The sequence below is a fragment of the Ictidomys tridecemlineatus genome, chromosome X (genome assembly GCF_052094955.1).
Source record: "Ictidomys tridecemlineatus isolate mIctTri1 chromosome X, mIctTri1.hap1, whole genome shotgun sequence".
NCBI lineage: Eukaryota > Metazoa > Chordata > Mammalia > Rodentia > Sciuridae > Ictidomys > Ictidomys tridecemlineatus.
This window is the reverse complement of record NC_135493.1, coordinates 43,944,557-43,970,538: the sequence shown is the minus strand read 5'-3', so window position 1 is coordinate 43,970,538 and position 25,982 is coordinate 43,944,557. Positions and strand designations below refer to the sequence as shown.

The window sequence follows — 25,982 nt, the reverse complement described above, 5'->3', positions numbered from 1 at the left end:
ACTAATCTATGATTATGTGGTTTGGGAGCTCATTAGCAGAATACAGTTAGATAGAAGTGAAAAAAAAAACTGAATGGTTAGGTGAAATCGAGAGATGAATTCTCCTAGAACCTAATGAAACTTAAGCTTCAAGGCCCCTTGATTTGTACAGATACCATATAAGGCCTTCAGGAAGGGTTGTGGAAAGGAAAATTCTAAAGGATTTCATACTTGTATATAATTCCTTCTTCTAGATTGTAGATGGAACCTGTGAATATAATGAGCTTTCACTCACTGTATTGCCTTTCATAGGCTTAGTAAACAATCAACAAATCTTATACTACAATGTAAAAGAATGATGTTCTATCTCAGCCTTTTGCAAGGGAGGTTTTGTACTTATGATCAAGGTTCTAAATCATTGAATTAATCAAAATGGCAACAACTAAACGGGCCCAATCTAAACAGGTTATTCCTTAAAGGGACTAGTTCTTCCTTATGTCAGTAATATTTGAAGCATAAAAGGGATTTGATGTGAGAGATATATTCAATTGATGATTTTGAAGATGGAGGGGACCATGGGTCAAAGAGTGTGAGTGATGTCTAGGAACTGAAAATAATCCCTGGTAGATGGCCAGGAAGAAAGTAGGAATGGAACTAAATTCTGTCACAGTTATGTAAATTTAGAAAAGGACCACCAGCTCAAGATGAGAATGGAGCCTAACACATTGATTTCAGCCTTATAAGGCCCTGAGCAGAGAACCCAGTCATACCATGCCTGGACTTTTGACTTACCCAACTGTGAGCCAAATAAACGGGCGTTATTTTAATCTACTGAGTTTGTGATATTTTGTTACATGCCAATAGAAAATAATGTACAGGCTATAACTATGTCTTGTACTTTTGTATGGTTAGCAAAAGAAAAATATTGACCAGAATTTGGGACTACTTGCTCTTTCTAATTTGACTTCCTCTTCTGTTGATGGTGGTGAGATGGATGTGGGTATATGTCAGGTTGGGAGAGACACAAAGGCCAACCACAAGGAAACACTACTTTGTCCTCTAGAAGAAAAAGTAAAAGGTAGTTGATCTGGAATTATATTTGCTTTAAGTTTAGTTAGATAATTTCTTCATGTATTTCTAAGTCCTTTCCATGTGTATTTAAGAAATTACAAGTAAGGGTAATTACAAAGTAGTAAGTGGAAGCCCTAGGATTCAAACTAGGGTTGTCCAACTCTAATGCTAACTGCTAAGCTCTATTGCCTTTCATAGGCTTAGTAAACAATCAACAAATCTCATACCATAATATAAAAGCACGATGTTCTATCTCAGCCTTTTGCCAGAAGTTGATAGTAGTTCCCACTTCTCTGATTCCAAGTTACCTATTTAGTCTTATCTCCCACGACAGCCTTGTAAGTACCATATAATTTATCCAAAATGAAACCCTGACCCTTTTTATGCCAGCTATGCCTATGGCTTTGTCCAATCACATCTACATGGGTTCATATTTATTTCTTTGTGATTTGGCATGAAATACTGATGTGGACTGATACTATAGAACCCAAAATACACTACCACAATGAGGACATTAACATTGAACTGGTTTATATGTGTTGAGAATATTCAGGATTATGGGCTGGGGAATGTAGCTTAGTGGTAGGGCACTTTCCTAGCATGAATAAAGCCCATGGTTTCATCCCAAAACTGAAACAAAGAATATTTAAAGATTAGTATCACTGCAAGAAAACTTGAAATGCTCTGCAATCTTAAGCACATATAATACAGACATTTGACAGAGGTTGGTAGTGATTTCCTCAAATTTGACAATACTAAAAATTTACCTCTTACCAATAATGAATTATAACACTGAAAATTTAAAAATCAGTAATAAAAAGTTGATGGGCTGGGGATGTAGCTCAAGCGGTAGCACGCTTGCCTGGCATGCGTGGGGTGCTGGGTTCGATCCTCAGCACCACATAAAAATAAAATAAAGATGTGTCCACCAAAAACTAAAAAATAAATATTAAAAAAAATTTTCTCTCTCTCTCAAAAAAGTTGATTAACTGTGCCAAAGATTGAATTATCTTTTAATTTTTTTCTAGGGAAAACAATACTACAAAAATGTCACATGAAGAGAGGATTAACTAATTTGTATCAAAAAACAGTAGGGGAAAAATCATTATAGAGGTGTCTTGGGCAGTTAATTAAGAAAATATCATTTTTATAGGAATTTGAATGTTTTTATACCTGGAAGTTCTTCAAATTTTATAATGTGTTGTAATTCAAAGGGTTAATAGGGATGTGGATTTGGTAAAGAGCTTGGAAATATAGCAATTGCAGACTTTCAATCAATGTAATCTTTGTAGGCCAGAACACTGAAACAAGATTTTAAGATCTGAAAGTCCTAAGTGTCCTCCTTACTGTGGGATTATGTGACCACAGTGTCTGACTTCATGGAAAAGCTTATCATACAGGGGCCCTTCATAAAGGAGCCTCCAGCTGCTCTGTACATTTCAAACATTCTAAAATAGTGACTGCATAGAGGATCTATATTTGTATTATCACTGAGCAGCGAAAACAGGTGGCTGAGTTATTTGTTTACCCACACCACATTTTATCTACCTCTTGATTTCCCAAATGAAAGTAATTCTTTTCTATTTTCTAATAACAAGCAGGATTAGGCTGATAATAATAATAATAACAACAACAGCAGCAACAACTAATAAGGAACAGAACAAATACTGAACATAACTAGTAAAAATCTCTCATTATCACTCCTGGCCTCACTTCCTGAGCCCCATCTCAGTGTCTGGACAGGATTTCAAGGGAAATGATATCCCTTAGGGTCTTGGAGGAGTTGTAGAGAGTCCAGGGAGTAGGAGAGAAAAGAAGAGACATGGTCTGTTCACTCCCAAATCCTCCCTAATAATCTGAGAAAGGTAAAGAGAAATGCCAGGAAGCTGATACACTTTAGTGTTTTCAGCAAATTCAGAAAAAATTAGCAGTGTCAGGCAACTGGATGAGGAGGGGTGAGACAGCTCCTGTTGAAGAACTGTTGGGGTAATTGAAGACCTGAGCTTCCTTTTAACAGACATTGCTAGACAAAGGGCTGACATGTATTAAAGTCACTTTATAGTGACTAAGTATCACCTCCCCATAGCCTTGGAAGTGGGCTGGTGTACTTTTGGCCACTAGAAAGAAAAAGAGGAGACTGCTGTCTCCTCTGGATCTGAAGAGATTTGAATGACCAGAAGATGTCCTAAGACTAGGTGAAGGTGAGGATCAAGACCACAAAGGATCTGGGACTGCATTACCTCTACCCCTTTCCTGCCCTTATTCCAATTGATTTTATGGCAAAAACAAAAAAACAAAACAAACAAACAAAAAAAAACGGTGGACTTTGGGGAGGGATCTGGGAAGAGGATGGCCATTAGGTTGCAGTTCCCATACCACATCTATGCTCTCTGTCCATTTTGATTCAGAAAATGGTGGGCATGCAGGAACACAGTATAGGTGCCAGCTTCCTATTGTGGACACTGGGGCATGTTGATAAAAGACAGAAAAGAGGTAAGCACTCTGCATCCCTGTAATGAGAGTGGCTGATGCTCCCAAGGGTGGGAAATAGGGGACAACTTTTGGATGTTTTTTGAGACTGCATTCCCTACAATCCTGCCCCACTTCCCCAATCCTTTTGGAAAAAAAAATGCTAGTGATTTAACAAAGCAAAGGATTATTTCAAGCTCACAATAAATGCCCAACATATGCTAATGAAGGTCAAGAGTAATGGGCCTCTGCTCCGCATGGTCTCTTAGGGACCCATGATAAGAGACTCCATAACCTGGAACCTGATCACTGTGGCAGGTGGAGAGAGTCATGAAAATTTATCAACCACTACACAGTAGTCTAGAAATAATATGTTACTGGTATTAACAGCTGATTAGCTAAAATTAACCGAGGGGATTCACCTCAAGGACTAGGGTGTTAAACTAATGAGAAAGTATAATTTTCTGTGTAGGGGACTGTAAACTAGAAAGTAAGAAAAATAAACTACAAGAAAATATTCATAAGACTTTAAAGGGACATCATGTCTTTCTAAAGCACTAAAACAAATAATTAAAAATCATGAAAAATCAAGTGTAATACGAGTAACTTATTTTTATGAAAAAAAACAAACAAACATGAAGTTCCCTTTGCATTTATTTCTCTCTGTGATGCCATTTTGGTAACTCTTGTATTTTTAGACTATTCTTCAAGGTCATGGCAGCCTGATGGATGCTGGAAGGGCTGGAATTCTGGCCAGAATGATGTAAAGATTCCAGGGGCTCACCATGCCAGTTTTATAAGGCAGAAGACATCCAACCCCTGGCATTTATGGGGAGGCAAGGTGCAGGCAGGTGCCGAAGGGCCCCCCCAAGCCACACTCCTCTCCAGGTTGGGTCTGCCTTTGTTCTCTGCTCCAGACTGCAGCAGGAATCAGGCTCTCTGAAGCCAATGGCTGGGCTGAGAGGAACAGACTTACCTGGAGGACGATGATGGTCCACACTGCAGGTCAGAGCATGCTGCCTTTCCCTCCTTTGCCCTTTCTCCTTGGGGGATCTTTTTGTAAGGGAGGAGGCCCCAAAGCTTCCTAGTTAGAAACATGCTTAGGATAGTCTTTGAGCAGGCAGGTGTCTGCACCAGGTAAGAGCAGGTAAATTGGGGTTGAAGCAGAGGGGGCTGACCCCTCCCTCAGTGTCCAGTGAAGTCGCCTCCAAAACAATTGGGCAAAATGAGGTTAGCCAGCAGACAAGACCTCACCCATCTCTCTCCCACCCGCCTTGCCCAGACTCCCAGGAGGGCCTAGGATATGCCCTGGCCTGTTTTGTTGGTTCTGTGATGACTTAGCTCTGTGTCTGCTTGACACAGAGCATCTGATGTCTGAGTCAGCCCAGACCCAGGAGTACAGGAGACCCCAGGTAAAGGGAGCTCACAAAGGCTCGTGGTCCTGCAACTTGGGAGAAGAGGGGTGTCACGTCCTGTCTGAAAACACACATGCACTGTGTACCCATTCCTTGACTTGGGGATGAAGGCAGTCAGACTGTGAGCTGGAGTAAAGATACTTCTTAAGGCATTGGTGGTGGAGGGTCAGCAGTGTCCAGAGCCCAGTTCTCTGGGCTCCTGCTGTGGGATGAATATGTCCCCACAATTCATGTACTGGAGTTGGGGCCTAATGAAAGGTGGCTCTGTCCTCATGAATGGCTTAATGCTGCTATAAAAAGGGCTTGCCAGAGTGGGTTCTCCCTCTTCTCTCTCTGCCATAAGAGCACATGGTTTCTCTTTTGCCCTTCCACATTTCACCACCTGAGGACATAGTAGGATAGTGCACACCAGATCCTGGTACCTTGGACTTCCCAGGTTCCAGAACTGTGGGAGAATATATTTCTGTTCTTTATAGATGACCCAGTCTCAGGTGTTCTGTTTATAGCAGAGTAAAACTAAGACAGGCCCTTTTCTCTTCTTGGCCCACATGTCTAAGAAGTGACTGCTTGACCACTTCCAGAGCAGAAAACATTGAACACTTGATACCCTAGAGAGTGACCCCTCTGGTAATTTGGATCTCCTTTCTCTTAGGAGACAGTGTGTAAGTTTGAGAACCCTTCAGATAGTCTCCGGTATCCACCTATATTCCCAGTTACTTGGGAGGCTGATACAGGAGGATCACAAGTTCCAGGCCAGCCTCAGCAATTTAGACCGTATCTCAAAATAAAAAAAAAATTAATGGGCTGAGCATGTTTCCCTGTTGTAAACCATTCCTGGGTTCAATTGCTAATACTGGACAACAACACTAATAAAAGAGTAGGAGTCTCTGTTGAAGCAGAGAAGAAGGGATCAGGCTCAAGTTCTAGGAACATGTTTGGGCTTCAGTCAGCAGAAAGTATGTGAATAACTACAAAGAAATAGTCACTGCATCTACCCTACATTTGTGATTCATGTTAAGGCTACACATTCCACAGATTGCTTCCACACTATGACTGAACATAGCTGGGCCACTACAGTGAAACATTTACTATTTGATGGGGGACTCCTTTAAAATTTGCTTATATATCATTGGCTTGTTATGGATCCTCACTAATGCACTGTAGTCTGTGGCTCTTCCTGCCTAATCCTCTTCCTTTCCTTTTACAGGTGTGAGATATGCATTACAGTTTGAAGACTCTCCTCAATTTTTCTTGCTTTCTCCCCATCTATCATAGGTATTTCCTCAACAAATATCTTGTATATGTCTGATCTTGTTTTGGCATCTGATTCTAGGATGGCCTTAACTCATACAGGGTCATATCTGAACTCATATAGGGTACTTTCCACAGATGAGAATTCAATTTTAGCATTTTTCAATAGTTATTAGATTCTGAAGAAGTCGGAGAGTACAGTAGTTAAGAGTGGTTATAAGGCTGGGGTTGTAGCTCAGTGTTTGGGCACTCGCCTAGCATGGGTGAGCGTAGTTATAGTAGTTACTAACTGGATTCTAATCCTAGGTTTGCAGAACCCAAGTTTGCCACTCTTAGTTGTCTGTCCTTAGCCTCTGTGCCTTCCCATATTTTTGGTGCTGAGAACTGAACCCATAGCCTCACCCATATACTATATCACAGGCCTGTATTTACAGGCCTTCTGTGCTCCTTTTATAATACGGGGATAATCACATTACTTCCTCTTATGGTTGTTGTGAAGTTTACATTACTTATTATATAGACCATTTAGGGTCAACACATAGTATATAATTAATATCACTTATTTTTGTTATCTTTGATAGATAAAGAAAGTCAGAGGAGGGGAAAGATCTTACCAGATCCTGTAGCTATTGGTGAGTTTGCCACTGGAACTCTCATTCTAAACTTGTGGAGCTCTTAAGTCCATATGCTTTATTGTTTTTTTTAACCTAGTTCCTAAGTTGAGTTTCAGGAAAAAACATGAGACATGATGTGATTTTTATCCCCTATTTTCAAATCCACTGAGTGAGTGAGTACCAAAGTGAAAATGCTATGATAATATTGTTCCCTTTCCTTTATTTATGTATCTATCAAACAACTTATTCTGGAATACAGAAATTACACCAAAGATTATACTTGTGTTTTCCTATTCCATTTATTTGCAAATATTCTTTATGGTAGAATATGTCATGTATTTCAATGAGTGGAAGAGGTAATAAATATAATAATATATTTATTATAATATTATATATTATATAATATATAATATAATATATAATATTATATAATATATAATATTATATATTATAATATTATATATTATTATATATTATATTACATATTATAATATTATATATTATATTACATTATAATAACTGGTCTATGAAAAAATGAGAATGAACAAATAATCAATGGTGCCAGGTGTGGTGCTGCATGCCTGTAATCCCAGTGACTAGTGAGGCTGAGGCAGGGGGATTGCAAGTTTGAGACCAACCTCAAAAACTTAGCAAGGCCCTAAGCAACTTAGTGAGACCCTGTCTTGAAATAAAAAAAATAAAAAGGGCTGGGGATGTAGCACAGTGATTAAGTGCCCTTGGGTTCAATCCTTAGTACCAAAACAAACAAACAAACAAACAAACAAAAAACAATAAGTAAACAAAGAAAAAAAAACATAAGTGTTAAAAGGGTCAAAAAAGGAGTGAAAAGAGGGGACTTTTTGTGAGGTGGATTTCTTTGGAATGTACTTCTATGGTAGTAGATTGGAGTGCTTCCCCATTAAATGCATTAAGTTCAACTGGGTCCCTTAAAACTTGATATGTATCTTTGAAATTCAGAGGCACAGTGGAATGCAATCTGACTCCAGAATGAGAAATCTTATTGGTTAGAGAATGTGGCTGTGGTAATGATAGGAACAAAGGAGAGAGGACCTTATTGTGAATCTCTATGTATTTACCAATCTGCTGGGGGAAAAGATGCATATGTGTTTTCCATGTACCAGAAGTAGACCAGGAAGAGAGCAAGCTGTTGGACATTGAGGGTTGCCAGAAAACCATTTGGGGTGCTATGGATTCCTGCAGAGAAACTCTATGGAAAGGACAGCTAGAAAACCCAAAACTTAAGGGGAAACATTAATAGAATGTTTGTAGTAGGGGAGCTCTGATGAGTCAGCTTTAAACATCTGCTAGATCAGTTAAGAAAGAAGTCAACTTACTATTTGACCAGTCAAGAACATATAGCTCCTTTCCCTTTTATTCCCTCCATTCGACACCCAGATATGCCTGAAGTCAAAATCAGCAAGCTAGGGAAGGAGGATGGGCAGAAGAGAAACTCAGCATATAGCTTCCCTTAAAGGTGGAGAGTCACTTAAGTTGGTGCTAGCTAGGCAGAGAACATTTAATTCTGAATCAAATTCAGGAGGTCTTTATGATTTGGTAAAGGACATCCTAATCACTGAATTGAGGCTTGTGACTGAAAGTGACCACAGGGCTCTTTAGAGTGAGCAGCAAAACCATGGAACTAAGAAAAACTTGAATTTAAAGGCATAGTATTAGACAAAAGTTGCATTTTGATATCTCACCAGCAGTTCTTGTATTTTGACTGTTTGCTTCATTATGGTGTTTGTCATGTGCCATGCTCCTATGGATGAATACTACTATTGTTTTTGCATTAATTTTACTATACTAGCTTTCTTTTGCTTAGTATTTATTTGCCTGATATATATTTGTATATATTTTAATCTTTTTTTTTCTTTTGAAGTGCTGGGGGTTGAACTTAGGACCTTGAACATGCTAGGCAAGCACTCCACCAATGCCCTTCCATCCTTTTACTTATTTATTTTATTTACTTAGAGGTGGGGCTTTGCTATGTTGCCCAGGATGAAATCCTCCTGCCTCACCCTTTTGAATGGCTGGAATTACAGGTGTGTACCACCATACCTCACTCCGTCCATTAAACTTTTCTGGATACTTTTAAGTGCACCTCTGAGAAAAAGAATGAAACTAGAATCTTTGGTAAAATGCCAATATGAGCTTTTCTCTTCATATGTGAACTTATTCTCTATATATTTATTATTATTGATATATTGTTAATATATATCTACCTTCACATTCTTGTTTTCTATTTACCATGTGTTTTCTGTGCCTCTTCCCCTCCCCTCCTTTCCTGCCTACTCCTGGACCAATGGAGTTTTCTTTGGAATTTATACATTCTAATTTTTTTTTTCAGTACTGGGGAGTAAATCCAGGAAATCCAGGAGTGCTCTACCACTGAGCTACAACTCCCCAGCTCTTGTTATTTATTTTGCTATAGTGCATTGGTAAATTGGCTGGGCTTGCCCAGAATTTGGCAATGCTTCTGCCTCAGCCTATGGAGTAGCTGGGATTCTAGGAACGTACCATCACATGCAGTTATATATATATATTTATATATATAAATATAAATATATATAAAAATATATAAATATATATATATATATATTTGTGTGTGTGTGTGTGTATGGTGCTGGGGATTGAACACACAGCTTTGTGCATGCAAGGCAAGCACTCTACGAACTGAGTTATATCCCCAGCACAGTTTTTAATATTTTTAATATTCTAGTGCTTATTGTAAAGATTTTTCTAAATTGATTTTTAAATAAAATCTGGAATCTCTCTCACATCTATCCTCTTAGATTCTTGCATTTTGAAAAAATATAAATTCTGATAATTGAGTTTTCCATAAAAGGAAACTATTAATCATTATCACCATTTTGATTTGCAGTTAATTATGCTTTTTTGCAGCACTAGGAATTGAACACAGGAGTGTTTTACCACTTAGCTACATCTTTTTAAAAATTTTATTAAAAAACTCTATTTTTAATTTTAAAAAATATATATTTATTTTAGTTGTAAATGGACATTTTATTTATATGTGGTTCTGAGACTCGAACCCAGGGCCTCACACATGCTAGGAAAGTGCTCTACCACTGAGCCACAACCCCAGCCCTCTATTTTTAATTTTGAGATAAAGTTTTGCTAAATTGAGGAGGCTGGCTTCAAGCTTGCAATCCCCCTGCCTCAGCCTCTTGAGTCTCTGGGATTATAAACAGGCAACACTGCACACAGAAATTTTGCACTTTAAATTACCCCAAATGATTCTAGAAAACTGTCAACTAAGAATTAACTCCATAATAAATTAGGAAAAAAAAAAAACAATGAAGACCAGAACTCTTCAATTCTTAATGGTATCCTTAAAGGCCCTCAAGTTTGGAGACCTCAGGCTGAGAACTACCGGTTTGAGAAATATATTCTTCTCCCTTTCTTTTTAGGAAAGGAGAGAGGTGTCATTTTTGAACATTTATTCTGTGCCAGAAATTTGCCTTAGGCAAAAAAGCCTTATATTCAATAGCTACCTTTTTCTTAGGTGCTTTATGAGTGTCACATAAGTTATTTCACAACATGATTCTGTACAAATCCACGTTTTCTCCTGGATGGAAAACAGTGCTATTTATGTTGTTGATGATACTAACAATAATAAACAATAATCCAAATAGCCATTTATTATGGACTTACATTAGCTAGGTGCTGAATGTCATGCGAATATACTCTTAAAACTACTATTTAAGCTGGATGTAGTGGCTTACATCTGTAATCCCAGCTACTCTGGGAGGCTGAGACAGAAGAATCATGAGTTTGAAGCCAGCCTCAGTGACACAGTTGAGACCTCATCTCAAAATAAAAAGGCCTGGGTACGATGTAGCTCCATGGTAGAGCACTTGCCTAATCATGTGTGAGGCTCTGGGTTCAATCCTTAGTACCACAGAAAACAAATAACAAAAAACCCCCTACTCTTTGAAGAAAGGCCATCTAGCTACCTAGATAGATGAAACTACACTACCTGTGTAGTTCAATATAGAGAAACATGCTAAATCAATGGATATTCATGTAAGAAGTTAGATACACTAATTAGAATTACCTTTTTTTTTTTAAAGTGTGTCACACTAGATTGGGTAGTGAGAAGTGATGGGAGGGGAGGGGAGGGGAAGGGGGGAATGGAAGGACAGCACAATAAAATAGACATTATTATTGCTGCGGGTATATACGTGACTGCATGATCAATGTGATTCTGCAAACTGTACACTCAGAAAAATGAGAAATTATATCCCATTTGATTCAAATGTATGATGTCAAGATCATTGTACTGTCATGTGTAACCAATTAAAACAAATAAAAAAATCAATAGGATGGTCCAGTTTAGGGCCTTATTAAAGTATTTTATTCTTAAGAATTATATTCTATAATATTCCTAAGAATTTTTTAAAAAAATGAAACAAGCCAGCCAAAAATAATGAACTGTGAAATACTATCAGCCATTTAGATATTAACATGCATATTATATACTCTATCTCCTGTCATTTCCAGCAGAGATCTGGGAGAGGGATGTTTGTGACACAGCTGGAAGCAGAAGCTGCTTGAAGTCAGACTTCTTACATTTTGACAAGGATTGTTTTCATTGAAGAAATCAAGCCCAGAGTCCCTGGATGGGAATGGAGGGCACTGGAAGCCAGCAAGAGAAGAGAGGTCAGGGTTTGTAGGCCCTTTTAGTAGCAGATATGAGCACTTCTCCATGTCAGGAAGACTGGTGGACCCCAGTGCTGGGGACCGAACATGGGGCCTCATGAATGGCAGGCAAGTAAGTACTCTATGATATATCCCATTCCTCAGTGTCTATTCTTGACAAAGAATCCCCTACACAGATAGATGGATGGGAACATTTAGGGACAAAGGATCTGAAGATATTGTGCCTGTTCAGAAAATGGGCATGTTATTTCCAACATAGACAGACAGCTGACAACAAGGGGTATCCTCAGGTTTTATGCTAGGTTGAGACTCTAGAACATTTGTACAACTAATGGAGATGGGGAACTACTAGTAATAACTAAAGTTGATTTTCCACCAGCATGCTAGGTCATATGTATGTTATTTTATGGCAATTTGAAAATGGGATATTTCTGACTGGGCATGGTGGCTCACGCCTATAATCTCAGTGGCTTGGGAGGCTGAAGAGGAGAACTGCAAGTTCAAAATTAGCCTCAGCAACCGCAAGGTGCTAAGCAACTCGGTGAGACAGTCTCTAAATAAAATACAAAATAGGGCTGGGGATGTGGCTCAGTGGTTGAGTGCCCCTCAGTTCAATCCCTGGTACCATATTTAAAAAAAAAAAAAAAGGGACAAATCCTACATGTGTAAGCATGAAAGCTAAGATCTAACTTGATGTTTCCTGTTGGCACCCTGCCAATAACCTAATATTTAGAAAGTTTTTACATTTTATTGTCATTTAAAAAGAAACTGGTTTTAATATGTTTTTTATCAATTTGGCAAGAAATATACTTATGAGAACTGTAGAATCTGATCCCAATTTTGTCAAAAGCATGATCTTTCTTATAGATAAATATGCATAATTCTATGGATATATAGCAAAAGAATAATTATAGTTATTTCAGGTGTTCTAGATATCTCCAATTTGCACCCAGCCTCCCTCCATCCTCTTTCCTCCCTTATCTGTGTACCCCAGGATTAGCAATATGGACTACATCAAAGGTCTGCCTTGTCTTCTGGCTTCCAGTTTGGCCAAAGGGAAATACTGAGTAAGAGAGTAAGGGAAGGGTGAGATCAGATGAGGTCTCCTCGTCCTGGAATCTTTTCAGGGACACTGTGCGCCAACTCCATCACAGCTGCTGAGGATGTCCTTTCTGTACAGCTGTACACCATTCCAGCAACCCCTCCCCTGCTCATCCTCTCTTCACATCCCATCTCACCCTTTCCCTAGGAGTAGAAACCTGATGTGATGGGCTTAAATGTGTCCCCCAACAAACTCATGTTGAAGTTCTAATCCTTAGTAACTCAGAATGCAAGTGTATTTGAAAATAGGGACTTTACAGATACAACTAAGTCAAAATGAGTCAACTAGGTAGGCTTCAATCCAATGACTGATGTCCTTCTAAGAAGAGATTAGGTTATAGCCAGATAGAGGAAAAGACTATCTGAAGACACAGGGAGGCAACAGCTTTCTGCAAGCCCAGGAGAGAAGCTTCAAACCAACTCTGCCAACTAAATGATTTATAGCCTCCAGAAATGTGAAGTAAATTCCTGTTATTTAAGCTCAACAGTCTGTGGTGCTTTGTTATGGCAGCCTGAGCTAAGACACACAATAACCTTAAGCCTCTGCTGAAAACATGGTAAAATTTTCTCTAGAATTAAATGCTCCTCAATACATCCATTTTGAGTCTCACATGTTTCTTGCTGGGACCCTGACTGATCCAGTTAGTATTAGAGGTGATTCTTCTTTCCACATTGTATTTTCCAAAAACATTGACAGTAATACTTTTCTTGCTAAACACTTTAAAATGTTGTCATAAAAAACTTGGTTTGACTGGGAAATTTTCACTTCAGGTTAGAATTGTAAACATAGGCATCCAGTACATCTGTGTTCCAGAGATCCTTTATCTGGAATTCCCAATATTTTATTGAAGGAATTAAAAAATGGGAATGACACCTCCACTGGTATTAGGAAGTCTAACATTCTTGACCAAAAATCTGCAAGTATCTCTGATGGACACAATACTTAAGGTGGGTAACCATGCATCCCTCTGATGGGAAAAAGCAAAGCTCGGTAAGGTCCTGTTACAATACCTATTAAATGCCCCATTATACTAGCCAGACTCAGGGGTAAGGAGTTATCAGGAACAAAAAAAACTGGCTCATACAAGCACCCCGAGTAAGCATTCCACTCTTATTGAGAAGCCACATTGAGAGCAGGGGAAATGGCTTCATATGGCACACACCTGGTTGCCACACCTAGCAGGAAAAGAAAGTCTTTCACTTGGAGTCAGAACTCTTCTTTCCTGGGCCTGATGAGTTAGCCTCGGTAACATTAAAAGCACACTGCAAAATTTCTTGCTTTGAAATTTAGAAACAAATTTTATTTAAGATCTGAAATACAATTCCTAAAATATCAACTTCTCCAGAAAACTGTGGCTACACAATAATGCATTGCCTCTATCATGTTAGAACGTGCATTAGACTCAAATACAAAAACCATGAAACAAACCACCATCCTTCAACAATTTGAGCAAAGATAGAATGCCTAAGGAACAACATAGATGGATTTGCAGAGGATGGGCTGTTTTACTTCAAGCACCATAAAAAAAAAAGAGCACAAATGCATGGGTTTTCGGGTATATACATTAAGTTGAACCTTTGGCACTAGGAATCAGGGCGTTTCGTCACATAGCATTTAACACATTAGAAAATTGTGTAGTGTCAAAGGGATAGAACCACCAGCATTCAAGCAATGTTGTCAACTAGGCAATAAAATGTTCTACTGAATGTTTTCTTCTTTATCTAATTACTGCATACACTGGTAGCAACTTTGAAATGAGGAAAGGAGCTTGTACTCCTTTTATTTTGTTTAAACAGAACAGAAAACAAACTGAAACATAAGCCCTGTTATACATTAACAATTTTAAAGAACATCAATTTTACAAGGAAAGGACTAAGAACAGAAAGTGTTTACAGATACCAGACATAATAGTGAGTGGTCAGTAGACCCTCACAGGGCTTTGCGGTGGTACTCAGCAGAAGCCACTTTGTAATCACTGGCAGTAAACAGAGATGCAGAATTCTTTGCCAGATATTTTAGGAAATCATGCAGATAGCCCAACAATAATGCAAGGCTCTTCTCATCAAGGGGTGTATAGGCCAACATTGCTCCAATTCTTACAAATAATCTCAGTAAGTGTGGCGCTCCATAAACCTGGGACATTGGCGCATCAGGGTGGGCCAAAAGGATCTCAGCATACTGGGGCCTCTCAAATTTGTACAGCAGCTGAGTGCCCAACATCACATTGAAATACTCTTTTATTCCTGCCACAACTTCATTAACTGCATATTCCTTGTTATCAACATTCCCCTGTGATTTCTTACAATTGGCATACTCTTCCAGAATAGCATCTACATTCTTCTTAGCTGGGAGCTGAAACAGCTGCTTCTGCCTGGTTACCAAGTCCCAGTCTTCGACGAGCCATGGTTTTAATTCTTCAGGAATCTTCACTTTAACTTCCATTCTATTCTTAAACGCCTCTTCACTTTCCACAGTGGGGTCAGCCCGGGCCCTTTTCTTCCGTGGGGGCTGGGGTGCTTCACTGGTACTGCCACCATCTCCATTTCCAGGGGTCTTCTGTTTATTCTTTCTTGTCTTCCTCACAGATCCCGAAGGGGGGTTTTCTGCAGAGCGACCCCCCCATCTTCCTGGGAGAGCTGGCTCAAGATTCTTTGGCTGTGGAGCAGCTGTCTTCTTTCCTGAGGAGGCCCCTCTCATCTTACTTCTCTGCATGTTGCTTCGAGTTGGTTTTTTAAAGTTGTCTTCTTCAGCAGATTGTTGTCCACGAGTTTGAGAACCCTGCTTTCTGGAACTCATTCAACCCTGTTTATATTCCAACCACTGTAAATATAAAGTATTTTACTTGACTGTTTTCTATGGTAACCTTTATCTTCATAAAAGCCCATAAGAGCAAAATACATGCTAACTGTCTTGGAATTTGGATCTCAAATCCTATTTCAGGATCATTTATTAGTAACTTTCTACCTCCTTCCCCCATCCCACTGCTCATCAAATATGCCCATAAATTAGTTCTTGAAGGCCATCCATAAGCCAAGGAAGTAATTTTAGAGAAAGAAGGAATTAAATGGCAAATCATAAAAGGAACTACAGTTGAAATTAATTTAGCTGACTGGAGGCAATATAAGAGTAAAGGTATTTGTTGATAAGTCCAGATAGGCCTGAACTACTCTGATGACAGTGAAGAGAAAACTGGAATTCTTCAGAAATTACAGAACTTATACTGAAGAATATGGTAACTGAGGAGAGAAAAGAGTGTAATTATCCTGTCATTTTAAGCCTGGGTAATTAATAAATTAACTAAAAATGATTTTAAAGGTTTGAAATCTGCAGAAAATAAAAGCACCGGTAATTAATTTGTTAATCTATTCAGTTAGTCATCTAATACTGCATATCTGCTTCCAGGCAAATACTATAAGTGCGAGGGATTCAAATATCTAAAGTGACAATTATAAGACTAATAGAATGATAGTCACAGGCATGGAATTTTTTTTCGAGCACAAGAGGCATACGATACCACTTTTGTTGACTACTCGCTGGAGGTGAAAAATTGGTGAGGGAAGAGCCAGTGATGACAGGTGATGAGGTCATTAGTATTTTCACCAAGTGAGACGCTATATATAGATGGAAAGTGACTTCAGGGGAAAGAAGTTTAGTGTTAGACTTATTGCATGTGAACTGTGCAGTTAAGCATGTGACTTTAAAACTCAGATGAGAGTTCAGAGCCAGAAATGGAAGTTTAAGTGATTGTTATTTAGCTGGTAGTGAACACTGAAAGTAAGTGAAATCTTTCAGGGTTGAGAGGGGCAGAATTTCACATATGGAATACTGGAAAACCTAGGGAAGAAAGATCCTTAAGGGGTGAGAAACAACAAATGAAACAAAAATGTTGAGTAGCCACAGAATCAGGAGAATGTTATTTTGGAAGCCAAAGAAATGGAGAATTCCAAGGGAAAGAGATATCTAAACTAAAAAATTGCAGGAGGGAAAACTAATAAGGATGAAAACAGTCTCCTACTGTTCGTATGGTGTGAGATGAAACAATTCCTTTGACTTACACAATCTTCCTTCTTTCCCTTCCAAGAACTCCTAGTGATTTCCCAGATGGAATCTTACAGATCTTCTGGGATGATCTGGAAGGATGAAGTGGGAGACACAGCCTAGAAAGGAAACAGGTATCTGCAATTAAGATAAACTTTTGTGAAGTCATCTAAGAGAAATACATTTTATAAACATGGTATTCAAGAGAGGTGAAAGAAAATACAAGAGTCAGTTTGTCAGACGGACATTTATTCCAATTAGGTTCCAACACCGAGTTGTGAGACCTTGGACAAGGTAAGTATGCTATCAGCTTCTTCTAGTTTATGCCTATAACAAATTATTCCTAGCCTTCACAGGCTTTTAAAAAAATTACATGAATGTGATGTGGCTGAACTGCTTGCACAGTATCTTACAGGGATACCTGTCTGCTGTAGTGGGGTTTATAACATGGAGAAACTGGAAACCTACATATTCTTCAGCTTGTTAAAGTCAGGGAGATTCTGAAAAAGGGATGAAGACTGACCAGCCTTCAGCTAGGTATCTCCAGTAACAAATTTCATCCAGAGAGGGTCACCAGCCAATCAATAACCCTTAAGACTCCTGTGGGCAGTTAAAGGGTAGGCCCAAGGGGGAAACCAGTTAAGATATGCTTGAAAATGAGAGCCCTGGATTAGGAAAACTTTAGTATCACTAAGCAAATAGTACCTTCTAACTGCAAGGACACAAAGCTTTGGGCAGGCAGCGAAGGGCAAAACCAACCTTCTAAGTAACAAAATCTGTGAATATGATTTGCCCTGTGGGAATCAGAAACCTGGTTGAGGAGGATAGACACAGCGTGTGAAGATTCAGATAGTGGTGATAGTGGTGTATGTCATGATGTTATCCCTTTCAAAATGTTTCTTTTTAATAAAAAAATGAATTCGCTATGAAAAGATAAATGGTCATTAGCAATTCCTTACTGAGAAACTTGATAGCTGAACCTACTACATACACTGCTTCAGGGATCCATGACAGACACTCTGTGTCTGTCTTCACTAAAATGCTGCCATTATTTATCACCTTTTTTAAACCAAGTGTTTGAGTTTCATACTGTTAAGATAGCTTTCTCAGCATACCTACTCGTTGTCCACCAGACTTTATCTAAATACCAAGAAAAGTCCCACCTCCTCTCTAAATCTTTCCTATCCTAGACCATTTCCCCAACCTCCAAAACTATATGAAACTGTATTATTCATTTCAATTTGCCACAGGGCTTGTACTATACCTATCCTACTTCTTGCACAGCAGCACTTAAGTCCCTGAATATATACCAAATCAAAGAGCGGGTATGATCCAACATGGAGAAAATGGAGATATAAACTAGGGGTAACAATCACTTTCCCATCTGCTTCAGAAATTGAGAAAACATGTTTATATTTGCTATAGTTTTGCTTTAATTTCATAAGTTTATTTGGTCTCTACATTTGAAGAAATTAACTCATAAAATTAAACTAAAGATTTCATTTAAAAAACTATGGTAATGAATCATTTTCCCATGTTAAGGTTATAACATGTACGCTTTCTGAGCTGTTCTGAATGAATGGCATACCTTAACCACTCATTTTCTGGAAATAAGTCTGTGTTCTACCAGCTAGTCATCCTTTAACAAATTATTTAAACATTGTATAAACACTTTTGGATAATTTCCTTTTGCTCCTATAAGACTACAAGAAGCAGATTTAGGGCTGGGTTGTGGCTCAGTGGTAGAGTGCTTGCCTAACATGCGTGAGGCACTGGGTTTGAGTCTCAGCACCACATATAAATAAATAAAAATCCATCAATAACTAATAAAAATATTTTAAAAAGAAGCAGATTTAGTGGGCCAAGAGATAAAACACTTTTAAAGCTCTTAATGTTGCCAAAATTTCTTCTTCCTCTATATTGTATCAATTTATAATCCTAAAAATAGCAGGTAAAAATGTCAATCACAGTTTGGTGCACACATCCCCAGCAACTCTGGAGGTTGAGGCAGGACCACCTGTTCAAGGTCAGCCTGGGCAGTTCTGCAAGATCCTGTCTTAAAAATGTCCACTGTCAATTTGTTTTTGTCCTTGAGTTCACCAGAGGGTCCCAGAGATTGAACCCAAAGGTGCTTAACCACTGAGCCACATTCCTGGCTCCCCTCACATTTTCTTTAAATTCTAAAGGTCTCACTAAATCGCTCAGAACCTTGCTAGATTGCTGAGGCTGACCTTGAATTTGTGATCCTCCTGCCTCTGCCTCCTGAACAGCTGGGATTACAGGCATGAACCACCTCGTATGGCTTAAACACTTGTAGAATTTATTTTGGGGGTGCGGTGGGTGTGTACTGTGATTGATCTCAGGGGTACCTGACCACTGAGCCACATCCCCAGCCTTTTTTTTTTTAAGAGACAGGATTCTAACTGAGTTGCTTAGTACCTTGCTTTTGCTGGGGCTGGCTTTGAACTTGTGATCTTCCTGCCTCAGCCTCCGGAGCCACTGGAATTACAGGCATGCACCACTGTGCCTGGCCAGAGTTTCTTTTGGCAAATATTTCCCCCTTGGGTATTCTTTTAGTCTGATTTTAGGATTTTTAAAGTTCTATATTATCAGATGGGTAGTTTTTCCATCTAAGTTTAAAAATTAAGAACAAAAAACGACATTTTATAATTTTAAATATATTCACCTTAAAAATAACTATTTTAATTTTTATTCATAACAGAAATATGTAAGTTCATTTTTCCATATCTTTAACAACACTAAATGTTTTTTTCTTTCTTTTGTTTACGGTGCCGAGGAACAAATCCAGGGCCCTGTGCATGCTAGGAAAGCTCTCCAGCACTTAACTACACCCCAAAAAACTTCTTTTAAAAGAAGTTGTCCCCCCCAATCTAACACTTAGTAAGGTACTTTCATTTGAATTTGTGAGGTATTGAATATCTCTTTTGGGCCATTTTATCTTTTTCTTATATGAGTATTTTCATTACCTTTTCTATGAGGTCTTTTGCTGCTTTTTATTGATTTATAATAATTATGGGTTTTTGTATGTTCAAAATATTTCAAGTGCTTAATGATATCATACTATGAGACTGTGTGAATATGCATTATTTCATTATCACAGACAAAATTGGTCAATATTTTCCTTTGTGACCTTTGGCTTTATGTCATGTTTAAGAAAAGGCTCCAAAACCAATATTGTGAAAGTGATTTCTTATGCCTTCTTATAGTTTCCCTCAAATTTATAACAATCTTTTCCTAATATTCATTACTGAAGAGTCCATCTTTTCTCCAATGATTTGAAATACTATTTCACAACATTTCAAATTCCCAAAGTAATGTGAGTCTTTTAAGGTACCTTGTTCCCAATGATTTTTGATTATTTAATTTAAAGGTATCACTGCATTGAGTCCATCCACGTCAGTGCTATATTTTAATGTTCTCACACCAATATCATGATGGTTTAATTATCAGCTCAAGACACAAATACTACCCTAGAATAACACTTGTAAATGGGCACCAAGGATGTTGATGCAGTATTATTCGAAATAGCAGAACACTGGACTAAATCTACAAGGATATCAATAGTGAATTGGCAAAATAATGTGTTACAATTATAATATTGAATATCATGCTAGTTAAGGGAATGTCACTACAATTGAAACCACAACTCTTATGAATAGACATGAAGACATTCAAGATAGTACACAAGTCTGGAAGGAAACAGAGCAAAATGATAAAAGTGATCAATTCTAGGGAGAGTAAAAGGTGGTGAGAAAAGTAAAATTGAGTTTACTCATTCGGATTTATTCATTTGGATTGAATTCCCACCTTCCTTCTAGATTCTGCCCATCCTTAGAGAACCAAGTCAAGGTCTTCCTCTTTGAAGCTTGCTCTTTCAAATCACTTTGGCCCTTGCTTTCTCTGAGCTCCTATTGACCTAGTGGTTTACCCTCCCCCATCAGCTTTTAATCATTCCCTAAATGGCCTCATGGAAAGGGGTTCTGAGCCCATCCACCTAATTTATCTCTTCTACCAACCAGGGAAGGACCCTCCTATAAAACCTAGCTTTCAAAAGGGAGGAAAATAAAGAAGAAAAAATACTGTGGCTTCATAAGAAATAGGGAAACCTTCCCTCCCCTCTTCATGTAAGCAACCTGCCATTTGTGAATCAGACTCCAAAGGCTAACATCTTTTGTGTATGTGTGTACTAGGATGAGTGTAATTATAAACTCCGACAGTCTGGTGGAAAAAAACCTTTAAATTCACATGTGCCATTGTTAGTTACATTTATATCAATTTTCTGTTTTGGATGCTGAACATTTCCTTTGTTTATCAGATTTTTAAAAGTCTGAATAAAGAGGAACAACATAACAACTATTAGCAGAGTGAATAAGTATGATTTGCTAGTTAAAATTATGGCTCTTGGAAATATAATAGTTAAAAACCTTTAGATTGTTAGGATAAGCCAGAAGCCATAATTTCAGAATTCTAGTAGTAACTGCTTTTTCTGGAAAATTAGTGAAATCAACAATCTTAATTTTCCTTCATTTCAAAAAAGAGGTATCCATTGTTTTAGAAGTGTTTATAAGTGTCCACAGGGGAAACAGGATGTGTTACGTACTGTCTTGGTTACTTTACATGTAATCTCCTCAACCTCAACAATCATATGAAGGAACTACTATTATCATTTGTATTTTACACACAAGAAAGCTTAGGTACAAAATAAATATTATTCTCAGGATTCGCAAAGTTAAATGGCAGAGCCAGAATTTAAATTTAGCAAGTCAGTTTTAATTTCAACCACAATACTATTCTACATCTGTAGCAAAGAAAAACAATAATTAATATTTGGATATGTAAAATTACTGCAGGGGATCCATTTTAGTATCTTTTATTAAAGGATATAAAATTATGCAGCCTTCAGATGCTTATTCACTATCTGTACTAGAAGCAGCAATAGATTTTCCTCCATTATTCCTTTTTCAGAATTTACTTTCCAGATAGGAGGCTTATCTTCAAAATATTCTTGGACAGTTAGGAAGTTTATGTGGTATTTTCTTATTTGAGCACTGAGGCCAGGAGAAGGAAGGCACTTACCCAAGGCTCTGTAATCAGGGATGGTTCTGCAAACAGGATCAGATCTCCTGATCCTTACTGCAAGGCAAACTTAGCTTTTCTGATGGTGATCTGGAAGATCAAACAAAGGGACAGGAAAGGACATAAAAATATATGAGATGATGATTTTCTTCTTCATGAGTCAATGCAATTTTATCACACACAAAGGACACCAAAGCTGATAAATAATGTAAAAGTGATTTTCCCCTTTCTTGTGGTTAAATTTTCAAATTTACTTTGTTGAACCTTTATCTTTTTTGAAAAATGTTTACTCTTTATTAAGGATAATCTCAAATGAAAACAAATGTAGAGGGAACAGTATTACAAACCCACGACGAATCCATCATCTAGCTTCAGTAATTACCAACTGAAGGCCATCTTGTTTCATCTGTAACCCCACCCACTGCTCCCCCCCCCCCGACTTTTTTAAGCTCACGGAATAGCTTATTTCTATATAATGAAAAATTCCAAAAATATACCAAGGAAAACATTAATATAAAGAAACCCATCTATCCTTCACTCATCTTAAATGATTATTAATTTAGAGCCCCATTTTTCCTTTATACCCCTCCTCCCCATTTCCTTCTACCGCTGAAATTTTGAAGCAAATCCTAGTCATCCAACATATTTTGAAACCAATCTCAATATATTATCTAATCCTTAAGCATTTATATACATATAAGTCCACAAAATAAAGACAATTTGAAAACATAACCACAATCCCACTGTAATGTCTAAAAAAACTGACATCAATTCCTTAACAAACATCAAATATCGAATCCGCGTTCAAATTTTCCTGATGCGTCTTAAACGGGTTTTTACAGTTGCCTTGCTCAAATCAGGATCCAAACAAGGCCTACTTACTTATCGCGCATGGTTCATCTCTACCTCGCTCTCGTTCCCGATCTCCCCCCCTCCCCCCATCTTTTAACTTTTCAATATGGGAAAATTCCAATCCCCGCGGTATGAGGCATTTCTCAGGTAGCACATTTCATCAGTAAAAATTAATTTATCCCTTTTATCTTTAATTTCTTCTAGAAAAGATGATGCAGAAAAGGCACTATAATGAGAGTATTTACATCAATTATAAATTTTCTCATTCTGTTACGCGAATATTTATCTCCATTAACAATAGCTAATTATCTTTAAGAGCCAGGCTTCTTATTAGGTGCCTTCTACGCACTATAATACAGTACACGTCTGAGTACACGTCTCTGATGAGGTAGATACTATTATTATCACCATTTTACAAACATGGAAACCGAGACACAGAAAGAACAGAAGCCTTGCCCAGGCTGGGCGTTGGCGAACAGGAATATGAATCTAGCTCTGCTGATCGTAAAGCCACTTGCTAATCCTGTCTATATACACGACAAGAAGAGTAAATCATCGACCCTTTTTCCCCACCCCCACCCCGAAACCTGAAACGAGAATCCAGTTCTTTCCAGCAGCCGACGTGTGATCACTGCCGTCCCTCCAACCGCCATAGTAAAGCCAGGTTTCTCTGGCAACTGATATCCATAGGCAGACACGTCACTCTGGAGGCGGGCCTATGCCCATCAACCAATCACAATCGTCTTGCCTAAGTTTTAGAATGTTCCATAACCAAATGATTGGACCACGACCTCCACGTCAGCAGTGACACTTAGCCGCAGTAAAGGCGGGTGCTAGCAACCTGCTTCTTCATGGTTAAGGCCTGAAACCAACCAACCATCGTCTTCCTTTAGTGCGGGTTTCGGCCAATGACGTTCTCCCTCTTAGGTTCTTAGCCCGCCCTCCGAAGCGCGACAGCCGTTGGGTCATAAGTCTATAGGGCAGAGTGTTCACGTGGCCTATTTTCAAGACCCAGAGTTCCCCTGACCAGAGGGGCTTTTTTTTTTTTTTCTCTTTTTGGCAGGGAGGCATTATGGGTTTGTGCCCCTCCCCCAGCTGGGAAAGGAAGTGTCTACGTGGCCTGCGGAAATAGGATAGGCGGAAATGAGCTAAGGTTCCCGCGAGTGGGGAAGAGCGAGGTCAAAGTAAAGCCACGCCCCCGAGCCTGTTGCGCAATTCTCCGAGCAGGGGGAAAAAAAGGCGAAATCGAAGTTTTGATGTGTGTGCGCGAATGGGGGTGGTGAGTGCCGCTGGCGTGTGGGCCCGGGTGTACAAGCGCGGGCAAATTCGCGTGGCCTGGGGGGTTGGGGTGTGATCGCGCGCCAGCCCTCGTGGCGCCGGAGGAGGTGGGTGTGCGCAGGCGTCCGCCCTAGCTTTGGGGCGGGGGTAGAGGAGAGTGAGTGTGTGTACGTGAGCTCCTCTCTGTTGGTTTTCTATCTGTAAATGTTTGAACGACAAGAAAAATAATTTAGGCAAGGTGGTCATAAAAAAAAAAAAGGCTTTTGTTCAAAGTAGCTCGGCTACCCTACCAATTTGATTTTAGATCCTGAAAGTACACTTTCCTTCCACATTTTTCTTTTTGCCAAAATCCTATTCTAAACTAGTTCTCCAATAGTTCAGATTCATACCCTCCCATTCCCATATTAGCAACAACAAGGGGCGGCTTCAATTCTCTAGTATCCTCCCCTCTCCTGCCCACCCCCCACCCCGCCCACCAGGTTGCTGGCAGTTCTCTTTGCAAAAATATTTTCCAGTGATACATACAACAACTTCCCTTCCCCTCAGCTGGCGATCCCAAATTCCTGTGAGTGCCGAGTTTCTCTTACCTTTTTGTCCCTGGTCTCCAAGCACTGTGTCCTTCTTCAAATACGCACTCAGCTAATTTTCCAGAAAGTTCTCTGGGTAAGGTTTATACCTCTCAAGCCTGCCGCTAGATGCCGCCAAATCCCAGTAAAGGATTGGCTGTTTGGTCCCTGGAATTATGGGATTTGTCTTCCTCCCTGGCCCCCACCTTCCTGGTTTGCTGAACACGCCAAACAATGGGGGCCTGCAGAGGGTAGTGGGGATTGTTGCGGATATTCTTTTAAGGAAAAATAAAAAACCAGCGTCTGTAAATAACCCTGTTAGCCAGAGGTCTAGGACCCAAGATCCAAATATTTTTGCAAATTTCTTTCCTTAAAAAAATTCCCCCTCTCTTTTATGTCCCTTGTGTCCCCTGCCCCTTTGGTATTGTAGATTGATCCTCGAACCCAGGGGCACTTTACCACTGAGTACATCCCCAGACTCCTTTTGTTTATTTGTTTTTATTTTTAATTTTTTGGTACTAGTGATTGAACCAAGGGGTGCTTAACCACTGAGCCACATCCCCAGCCCTTGTAATTTTTCTATTTTGAGACAGGGTCTTGCTAAGTTGCTTAAGGCCTTGTTAAGTTACTGGGGCTGGTTTTGAATTTGGCAATCCTCCTGTTTCAGCCTCCATAGTCGCTGGGATTATAGATGTGTGCCACTGTACCTGGCTTGTTTTTTATTTTGTGTCAATTCAGCAGAATTATGATGGTGGGATTATTTCATATCTGTGTAGTCAACAAGCATGGGGACCAGGATTTGAACTTTACTTGCTTCTTGAGCCTAAGCCCTTAATAGTACTTCTTTTGTTCAACCATGATAGCTTATCTTGCAGCTAAGTTGCCCAAGCTGACCTCCAATTTGCAGTCATCCTGCTTCAGTGTCCCTGATTGTTGAGGTCTGGTTCCCTTGGAGTTTTTAGAGAGTTGAGGAATGACCCTAGGTGCTGATTCTGGTGTAATTCCAACTATTTTGCTCATAGTATTCCCAGATGGAAAATAAAGATGACTTTAGTTAGCCAATAAAGATAGGTAATAACTGAGAGGTCAAAGTTAGACCCTGGAATTGAAAACCGATTTTTTTTTTAAGTTTTTATCAGGTGTGTTTACACTCTTATTTTCAGTAGTGGTAATACTAAATTTTATCGTGTCTTTAGAGCTAGACACTTAATTGTAAATCTTATTTCACTACTTATTAGCCATCTGACCCTGGGAAAAAGTGTTTACGTTGTGATCTTCAGTTTTTTTTTTTTCATGCTTTCTACATTTTAGATGCTGTTTTATAACCTTCACATAGATATTCTTTTTTCTTTCCCAAATTCTCATTAGATGGGTACTACTACATCAAAATTACAACAAAAATCTTTCCCTTATTAAGCCTATACACTTGTACACATAGCAGCCAGGGATTTTTAAAGAGCATTAGTTCTCAAAAGTATCTTCTGGACACACCAGAAGTATCAGCATCATCTAGGGAGTTGTCAGAAATTCAGATTCTCAGGTCCCACCT

The 25,982-nt window shown here is 38.9% G+C and overlaps 2 protein-coding genes across 5 annotated transcripts in view; one reads left to right on the top strand and one right to left on the bottom strand.

The window, feature by feature from the left end:
• Positions 1–13,872: 13,872 nt before the first annotated feature.
• On the bottom strand, positions 13,873–24,600 carry Morf4l2 (mortality factor 4 like 2). Of its 4 annotated transcripts, none has more exons than XM_005323406.5 (5): positions 24,455–24,600; positions 21,738–21,827; positions 19,080–19,270; positions 16,658–16,759; positions 13,873–15,422 (listed from the first exon to the last, which is right to left on the bottom strand). In XM_005323406.5, exon 5 carries the CDS (start codon positions 15,396–15,398, stop codon positions 14,532–14,534), a length of 867 nt encoding a protein of 288 aa, XP_005323463.1. In that variant the 5' UTR covers positions 15,399–15,422; positions 16,658–16,759; positions 19,080–19,270; positions 21,738–21,827; positions 24,455–24,600; the 3' UTR covers positions 13,873–14,531. The 4 variants fall into 4 exon arrangements, with proteins under 4 accessions (XP_005323463.1, XP_005323461.1, XP_005323460.1 ...); XM_005323404.5 differs by lacking the exon at positions 24,455–24,600 and adding an exon at positions 23,177–23,332; XM_005323403.4 differs by lacking the exon at positions 19,080–19,270.
• Plp1 (proteolipid protein 1) overlaps positions 23,831–25,982 on the top strand; it is a 101,941-nt gene continuing 99,789 nt past the window's right edge. Inside the window, exon 1 of the mRNA XM_078034460.1 lies at positions 23,831–23,868. Within this exon, the coding sequence (XP_077890586.1) occupies positions 23,846–23,868 (23 nt within the window). The 5' untranslated portion in view covers positions 23,831–23,845. The remainder of the gene's footprint in view (positions 23,869–25,982) is intronic.

What these genes read in the sequence shown, in the direction of transcription:
- Morf4l2 (XM_005323406.5), bottom strand. Translation starts at nt 15,398, where the DNA reads ATGAGTTCCAGAAAGCAGGGTTCTCAAACTCGTGGACAACAATCTGCT.